This window comes from Castanea sativa, chromosome 10 (assembly GCF_040712315.1).
Source record: "Castanea sativa cultivar Marrone di Chiusa Pesio chromosome 10, ASM4071231v1".
Classification (NCBI taxonomy): Eukaryota; Viridiplantae; Streptophyta; class Magnoliopsida; order Fagales; family Fagaceae; genus Castanea; species Castanea sativa.
Genome location: NC_134022.1, coordinates 9,225,820 through 9,235,005, shown reverse-complemented (window position 1 = coordinate 9,235,005; position 9,186 = coordinate 9,225,820). Strand labels below are relative to the sequence as shown.

Genomic DNA, 9,186 nt, shown 5'->3' with positions numbered 1-9,186 from the left:
ATAATTTGGTTGGGTTGGGTTTAGGTTAGAAGTAATTAGTTAAATGGGGTTTAATGGGTACATAGGTTTTATATACCCAACCCAATTATGCCCCAAACTCACCCATTTGACGCCCTTAATTTTGATCAATTTTAGGTTTTAGGGATATTTTGGTCATTTTTTAGGTTTCAAGGGTATTTGGTCTTTTTCTTTTTAACACTAGAAATATCTACTAGTTTTAGAATAAATAATTTTATATTCATATAAATAAAACACTGTGTGCAACAATCTGCTGGTTAGGTCTTAGGTGGAATGACCCTTGCTCATGGGTTCGATCCCCCTTGTCGTGCTTAACTCTTTTTAAAATAAAAAGAAACCTCATTATTTGTAGTGATAGGTGACGAAAAATTATTTTGTCACCAAAAACACCTAAATCTTATTGGGTGACCTCATTATTTGTAGTGATAGGTGACGAAAAATTATTTTGTCACCAAAAACACCTAAATCTTATTGGGTGACGAATATAGAATTTCGTCACCCAAGATAGGCCTTTGGTGATGCAAATATTTCGTCTCCTTACATTTTGTGTTTTTTTCATGACCTATAGTGACGAAATAAATATTTCGTCACCAATTTCAACATCTTTAGTGACGAAATATTGATTTCGTCACCCATTTTGAATTTTTGGTGACGAAATCTTCTTTTCGTCACCGAATGCTACCATTTAGTGACGAAATTGTTTATCCTCACTAGATTTCGTCACAATAACTCACTTTTGTTGTAGTGATAATACTTTAAAACCATCAAAAAACCTGATCTAGAAAAATTGGACCTAAACTCATGAATTCAATCTAAACTTGAAGAAAAATACCAAACGAAAAACATATTATTTTTTGGATTGACTCGACCCGCTTCATTTAATTTCCAGGTTTGGTAGGGTCAACTTGCAGGTAAGATGGGTTGACCTTTTATTTTTCTCGAACAAATGGCCAAATGGGAACAAAGGATAATTTCTTTCATGCACTAGCTTGATAATTAGTATGCCATGCCATTATTTAAAAAAAAAAAAATTTCTTTAACCAACACCTAAACGTTTGGAATGTCATTGTCTTTGTCTATACTTCCATCTCACCCTCAGATCTCATCTCATTATCTCAGTTCTCACAAGTGTCTCGCACTTGACGTGGTTCACAACGTTTAGTATTTTTTTTTATTCTTTTATGATGATAATATCATTAGTGAACTTTGTAAAGTAAGCTTAACAATTTACTTATTTTTGAATTTTTTTGGAAGGATTTTGTTTTTGGTAAACCAAAGTTGATATAATATTAACTATGAATAAGTCTATTACAAAAAAGCTTAATCTTATCAAAAGCCAACAAGTCCTCCACCATAGTTGGTGGATTAACAAAATTAACACAGTCAAAAGATTGGGTGGCTCCAAATTTAGCCAACACATCAGCACATTGGTTGCTTCCTTGAAAATGTGTTGTATAGTTGATCTATGAAATTTTTCAATAGGGTTCTGCAATCATTAAGCAAAGGCTCCAACATAAGATTATTTATTGAGTAATTGTTAAGCAGTAAAAAAATAAGCTCAACATCAAGCTCCACAAATATAGAGGAAATCCTAAGTTGAGTATTTAGGGTGAGACCATCCTTTAGAGCCCATAACTCAGCCTTGACTCTAGAAGTTATGCCCAACGATCTAGCATATCCCATAACCCATTCATCATTCTCATTACGAATCAGCCTGCCACCACTTGCTAATCTAGAGCTACTAATTCCGTATTAAGCTTTAGCCAACCCATTAGGAGTTTGTTCCACCACTAGCTAATCCAGAGCTACAATTTGTATTGACAGGAAAATAAATACAATATTATTATTTTATCTTTCTCTAATATTATTATTATTTTATTTTTTCACGTAAAAAAAAATTCAAGTCTACCTATAATCCAATCAACTCAATTCACTCGCAATCTATATAGAATGACCTGCTTTTATCCAAACCCAACTCAACTTGATCCATTTGCTAGTAATATATAAGACAGTTAATCGAGCAGTAAAACTCATCTCCACCTCCACCTCCAACTCCTCCGGCACAGAAGAAAACGAAAAGCCAGCAGTGGATCCTTGTTATTTTGAAGAAAGGTTGAGAGATGAGGTAATCAACCTTCACTGCACCTTATTTTTGCAGTCACATGTATAGTGCGATGCGGTTTAAAGTTTAGCCAAAACCATAACCGCACTGCACCTCATTTTTGCGGTCACATGTGCGGTGCCGTGTATAAGATGTAGTTTGAATGGTTTGAAGTTAGTATATTTTTCAAATTTTGGGCTTTTCCTACCTGGCCTAAAACTAATTTTTCCCTTTATTTTAGTTCAAGTTTTAAACTATTAAGCTAATTTTTCTTTATTTTGAGCTGCCTTTCCTAGTCAACACTTGCTAGGGTTATCAAACTATTTTTTTTTGTTGTTGTGAAAACTAGGGTTATTAAACTATTAATAATATATTTAATATTAAAAATAATTAAATATATTAATATATGGAGAGGGTGCGGTGCCGTTTGTGCGGTTTTCTTATTATAAAATTGCAAACTGCACTGCACCATGTGATGCGATACAGTGCGGTGCACTGTTACTTGCGGTGCAATTATGTCATTTTACGGGTGGTTATGGTGCGGTTTGTGCAGTTTATGCGGTTTGGTGAACACTTCTAAGTGAGACCATCTTTTAGAGCCCATAACTTAGCCTTAACTCTAAAAGTTATGCCCAAAGATATGGCATATCCCATAACCCATTTACCATTCTCATTACGAATCAGCCTACCACCACCTGCTAATTTAGAGCTACCAATTTCGTATTAAGGGTGTGTTTGGATATTACTTCTTTTGCTAAAACTGAAAACTTATTGCCGAAAGTACTGTCGATAAATGTAAAAGTTTGTTGAAATAGTACAGTGAGATCCATGAATAATACTAAAAAGTGCAGTGAGACCCATAAATAGTAGCAAAAATAAGCTGAATAATAAAATAATTTTAATTTTCCATCCCAATCTAAACTCACACTAAAAGCTTTTTAGCCACCCCACTAGGAGTTTGTTCCACCACCGGCTAATCCAGAGCTACAATTTGTATTGATAGGAAAACAAATACAATATTATTATTTTATCTTTCTCGATTATTATTATTATTTTATTTTTTCATGTAAAAAAAAAAAAAAATCAAGTCTACCCGTAGTAAGGCCTCGTTTGAGAAGAGGGAATGTAATGGAATGATATGAAATGAAAAGAATAATTTTAGAACATTCTTCATTTTCCTTGTTTGGAAGTTTTAATGAAGGGAATGGAAAGTCCATTTCTTTGTTTGGAAGTTTAAGTAAGAGGGAATAGAATGGGTAGGAGTGAATACTTATTCCTCTCTATTCCCTTAAAATCTCAAATTTTCATTCCTCAAAATTAGGAGAAATAGAAGAGAATGAAATTAGATTTAATGAATTTTTTACTAAAATTCTCAAAATACTCTTATATATTCAACCATTTATTTTAAAATTAAAATTTAATAATAATATTATCATAAAATAATTTCATTCTATTAACTCTATATTACTGACAAACAAAATTACTTACCTTCCATTCATTTTTATTATTTTGATTTAAAACATTCCATCAAAGATACTTGTGAACTCCCGAAGGAGCCTAAAACTTAGCTGCTCCTCCTCCGGGCACAGAAGAAAACGAAAAGCCAGCAATGGATCCTCGTTATTGTGAAGAAAGGCTGAGAGATGAGGTAATCTACCTTCACTCTCTGTGGCACCAAGGCCCTCCACCAAGACCCACACCCACACCTCCACCTTTGTATCACACTCCGACCCCCACTTTCTATTACCAACAACAACAACAACACACTCCTCCTCTTCCTCTTCCTATTCCAAACCTCACTCCCCATTATCCATTGTATCACCATCAACACCATTACCACCAACCCCCTCCTATCCCACAACCCTTGTTCACCCAAACAGGAAAGAGAGTCAGAGAGTCCGACCCGCCTCCTGATTCGGGTCCCGAATGGCCATGCCTCAAAGACCCACCTCCCCAAACTTCATCTGGGTCTGCTTGGCCTCCCATGAAGAAGCCCACACTGCCAACAGCAACAGCAACAACGACAACAACTCAACCCTTATCGGCCGAAAGCCAAGCCTATCAAATTCAGCACAAGGCTTTCCAACCTTGCCGTGAATTTCTCCTCGTCAAGGATGAAGATGGAGATGAGGCTAGCCAAGACGGGAGTTCTTCATCTTCGGGAAATGAAGAAGTTGATGAAGAAGAAGAAGAAGAAGAAGAAGAAGACGACGAATTGAGCTTCTTTTTTAAGTTGTTTTCGGAGGACTGTGAGTTGAGGGGTTACTATTTGAAAAACCGTGATAATGGAGATTTTTATTGTCTTGTTTGTGGTGCAATAGGAAAGAAGGCGTGGAAAAAATTCAAGGGTTGTGTTAGCCTTCTTCACCATGCCACTTCTATTTTGAAGACTAAGCGAAAACGGGCTCATAGGGCTTTTGCTCAGGTTGTTTGTAAGCTTCTTGGTTGGGATTTTCATCGGATTCCCAACATTGTCTTCAAACCTCAGCCTCAGCCTCTGCAGCTCCAGGTGATTCAAACTCTTTATTTCTTCATACTTTAGTATTTGTTTACATGATCTACATAAAAAAAAAAAAAAACAAAAACAGAATTAAAAGTAATTGCTAAATTCTTCATGAATGGTCTGGTGGGTTGTGTTGTGTCATGTATATTGCATTGCAGGGTGGCCCTGAGGGAATTGCTGTTGATAGTAAGGATGACTCTGATGATGTTAAAAAGGATAATGTAGCAGCCTCTGTCAATGGTATTGAACAATTTGACAATTCAATCTCCCAAGTCACTGTCAGTAATGGTGAAAATGCAAACCCCAATCATCCCCAACACACTCCAACTTCTATTCCTAATCCAAACTCCAGTCCCCATTATCCATTGCATCACCATCACCCCCTAGCCCCATTCCCACAATCTCAACTCCTCACCCAAACAAGAAAGAGAGTCGGAGAGTCTGACCCGCCACTGGATTCAGGTCCCGAGCAGCCTTGCCCCCAAGACCCGCCTCCTGAAACATCGCGTGGTTGGCATTCCATGAAGGAACCTGTTTCCACTCTTCAACCCTTATCGGCTGAAGACCAAGCCCGCCAAATGCAGTACAAGGCATTACAACCCTGCCGTGAATTTCTCCTCGCCAGAAATGAAGATGAAGATAAAACTAGCGAAGATGGGAATTCTGAAGAAGATGAAGAAGAGTTGCACTTCTTTTTGAAGTTGTTTTCAGAGGACAGGGAGTTGAGGAGTTGCTATGAGAAGTGCTATGAAAGTGGGGATTTTTATTGTCTTGTTTGTTGTGGAACAGGGAAGACGGTGTGGAAAAAGTTCAAGGGTTGTGTTGGCCTTCTTCAGCATTCCACTTCTATTTTGAAGACTAAGAGAAAGCGCGCCCATAGGGCTTTTGCTCAGGTTATTTGTAAGGTTCTAGGTTGGGATCTTCATCGGCTTTCTGCTAGGTTGGGATCTTCATCGGCTTCCCACTATTGTGTTGGCCTTCTGCAGCTCCAGGTGATTTAATTCTGCATTTCTTCATATTTATTTGTTTACATTATCTATATGAAACAAAACAAAAAGAAAGTCATGGGTATTGCAGGGTGGCCCTCAGGAAATTGCTGATGATGGTAAAGATGATGATGATGTTGTTAAAAAGGATAATGCAGCTGCCTGTGTGAACGGCAATATTGGTGAAACTAATGCAGTTTCTGTTGCTGCTAGTAGTGGTGAAGTTGCAGCAGCCTCTGTCAACGGTATTGAACAACTTGAAAATTCAACCTCTGTTGTCACTGTCAGTAATAGTGAAAAAGCATTTTCTATTAATGGTAATAGTAATAGTGGTGAAAATATGGTCTCTGTTGATGGTGATCACAGCGATGCAATTGATAGAGAAGATTTTTGAGGTTCATCGTATAGTGTTGTCAATTAATGGTATGCAAAGTTACTTCTATCTATTGTTTTTAAAACTCATTCAATTATGTGTCTTTGTGGAATTGTGAATGGGTCTATGCATATGATATGTGTATTAACTAAATTTTAATTGTTGCGTACTGCAGAATCCTTTTACGAAGACTGATATCAATGAACAGATTTGTCATCTATTAAAAAAAAAACAGAACAGATTTGTCAGAAAAAGAACATGATAGCAGCAAGCACTCTGAAAATCTTGAGAAGGAAATGTCATCTACAGGACTGAATGAAGATGGGGTTAGTTATATGTGGGTGAGATGATTGTTGTGAATACATAGAATGTAAAAGCTACTCTTTCTTATCTTCTTTTTACATTTTCTTTCTTGGCATGATAGTTGATAATGTTCATTTTTCTTCTCCAGACAAATTGCTGCTAAAATTGTGGTTGCAAAATATATACAAGATTAATCAGTTTCTTAAGTTTGGTAACTTATGAAAACCCAAGTATTTTGGACCAATTTTTTTTTTTTTTTTTTTTTTTTTTGAAGTCGTAGTAAAATAATAAAACCACAACAGTTTTATATAATGAGCAATATGTCCCTTAGGACTGCATTCTAATGAAGTTTCTCTTTAAAGGAAAAAAATTTGTTTAAGATAGTGACATAGCTTCCCAAAAACAGGAATAGGAAACTCCACTTCCCAACTCACCACCTTCCATCTTTTGAAGAGTTACCTTAATTGCATAACCTTTCATCATTCACTTGCCTGAACACTTTAATGAGGCTGCATGATAACTGACAAGTATCTGGGACTTATGATATATATTACACCAAAGAAGCTAGATTTTTGGTTGATTACCTAATATTTTGCCACCTTTCATCATCCACATCATTGAGATTTATTCATTTATTTAATTTTTTAACTTCATTCCACAACTATAAACAACTGTCTCAAAAAACCCTATGACTACGTGACCCAGAAAACAGACGCAAGGAGCTTGCTCTTCTTCCTTCTCTCCCACTTTCTCCCTAATGTCCGAGCCACACTATCTGCGACTCCACCACTGCCATAGCTATAGTCACTGGCGGTGGCAAAGGAGATGAAGGTGATCCACCAGCAGTGGAGGCTCCTTGGACTATGGCACAGTATTTAAACAATTTTTTGTTCTACGTAAATAGAATAAAGTGTTGACTATTAGTTATCTCTATATTAAAAATGTAATACCAAAATGTTTTAATCTGCAAAGCTTGATCCTTGATAGAAAGAGTTGATTTTGTGTTATCTCTATTGAAATACTTATGGTCTTTGAATAATTGCCTCATCGCATCTAAGGGATGAAGACTAGAGTCAAAAACTTATGGAAGGAAAAGATTTCTTTGATGTTATATATACTGAATCAATTTTTATAGAAAATATGGATTTATTTTAGATGTATTCAAATCAAACAAAATTATTATATACGTGTATATAATATACTTTCATGGAATATTCTTCTGTGCTTTGCTCCGTGAAGACTGAAAACAAACCAAAGTCTTACTTGATGTTGCATGAGTTATTCTGCTCAACCAATTTGCTATAGTTGTTATCAAGTCTATAAGTTTTTGGGTTCTGTTATGATTATGTGCTGCAATTTACTATTTTTGTTGATTTGGTTCTGTGATAGGCCTGTAATGCGTTACTCTCTGGAAGTTGAAATTTTGTTGTTGGTTGGTTTTGCAATGGATTTCTAAGCTTTTGCTCCCATGAAGTTCTGTTGGGCTTGTGTGTGTGTGTGTGTGTGTGTGTGTTTTTTTTTTAATTAAAAAAAAATCTGAAATTTAGTAATTTTCTTAAATTGCTATCATGTAAAGTAGTTCCTGCAAGAAACTGATGTAATTTTTTTTTATTGTTGCATATTTGCTGCCCTGTTGCTGTTTTTTGTGTGTGTTGTATTTGCCATATACAAGGGTTCTTTATCTTCCGTGTATGATGTTTTTGTTTTGAGAATTTGACTGATACAAGGTGAGCCAGGCTTCACTTAAACTTGATTTAGTAATGTTATAAAGTTGAGCGCATTAGAGGGCTTATGGAGAGTGAGAAAGGGTGTGGAAGTGTGGGAGAATAGGGGGATTTGATGTTTGGGGGAAAAAGAAGAAGAAACACTTACTGATCAATATAGCAGGTTATTATTGTCTCTCACTTAATGACTAAGGTTGAGTATGTTTCAGCAAATCCTTGATAGGTTGGGCTTATAATTCCTTGAGCCCTTTTTCAATTTTATGTTGAAAGACTCTGCCCTATTGTATGATGCAGGAGTCATGGTTTGAAAGAGTTATTCCCATACTTGTACTTAATTGGAATGGATAGGGAAGCTTCATATGGGATAGATTTATTGGCCATGTTGTTAGGTATGGTAAAAGAGTATGATTCTAGCATGCGGTATGGTGCAAGGCTCACTCTTTTGAAAGAACTATTCCCAGTCTTGCATTTAATTGCAATTGAAATGGGGCTTCAGTACACCCTTGCTAAGGACCACTTAATGAAAGATCTATGAGAGCAACAGCTTTTAAAGATTACTCATTGGAGTAGTTGACTCTATGTTTGACATGTTATTCTCCCAACTTCTTGAATGGTGAGGCTGAGGTTCCAATGGTAGGCGATTTCCTTGGAATGGTATATGGTGCACAATGGGTGTGTTTGATGCAAAATTTGAAATTTGCATGTGAGTTTTATTTATTAAATGTGTTTAGATGTGAATTTGGCAGCTTCATAAAGGATTTTTTTTTTTTTTAAAATCTTTTATCTGAATTAAATAATCATTGATGAAGTGGAAGTAGATCCATAAGCAACCCAAGTTTCTGATCTGATCAATCTCTGTCAAAATGGTATTTGTTCTTTATTTTGTTGTTGTTTTTATTATATTTATACATTTCTTGTACATGGTTTCTCATAATATATGGAAATTTAGTGTTATTCAATACAAAATTCTTGATATTTTATGGCTTATTGTTGCTTAAGTTTCTTGATGACTGATCTGTGCTTAAGTTGAAGCAGAAGTGGATATATGAATATCTTTCATTTCAATTTATAGTTTGTTTCTTTCGTTTCTGTTTTTTTATCATATTCGGATTTTGTTTCTTTTTGTTATGTTAGGTTTAATGCCCATTTTGATATACTAAGCAGAAGTTTAGGAGTCC

General features: G+C 35.7%; 1 protein-coding gene across 2 annotated transcripts; it reads left to right on the top strand.

Moving 5' to 3' along the window:
• The first annotated feature begins 3,641 nt into the window (after window positions 1-3,641).
• Window positions 3,642-6,501, top strand: LOC142614313 (uncharacterized). Of its 2 annotated transcripts, XM_075786910.1 has the most exons (5): window positions 3,642-4,628; window positions 4,781-5,614; window positions 5,700-5,853; window positions 5,975-6,031; window positions 6,157-6,501. In XM_075786910.1, exons 1-5 carry the CDS (start codon window positions 3,729-3,731, stop codon window positions 6,174-6,176), a joined length of 1,965 nt encoding a protein of 654 aa, XP_075643025.1. In that variant the 5' UTR covers window positions 3,642-3,728; the 3' UTR covers window positions 6,177-6,501. The 2 variants fall into 2 exon arrangements, with proteins under 2 accessions (XP_075643025.1, XP_075643024.1); XM_075786909.1 differs by having other exon boundaries at window positions 5,700-6,031.
• The last annotated feature ends 2,685 nt before the right edge of the window (window positions 6,502-9,186 follow it).

What these genes read in the sequence shown, in the direction of transcription:
- LOC142614313 (XM_075786909.1), top strand. Translation starts at nt 3,729, where the DNA reads ATGGATCCTCGTTATTGTGAAGAAAGGCTGAGAGATGAGGTAATCTAC. An exon ending in CTCAGCCTCTGCAGCTCCAG is followed by an intron (nt 4,629 to 4,780) that starts GTGATTCAAACT and finishes ATTGCATTGCAG; the next exon opens with GGTGGCCCTGAGGGAATTGC. An exon ending in TTGGCCTTCTGCAGCTCCAG is followed by an intron (nt 5,615 to 5,699) that starts GTGATTTAATTC and finishes TGGGTATTGCAG; the next exon opens with GGTGGCCCTCAGGAAATTGC.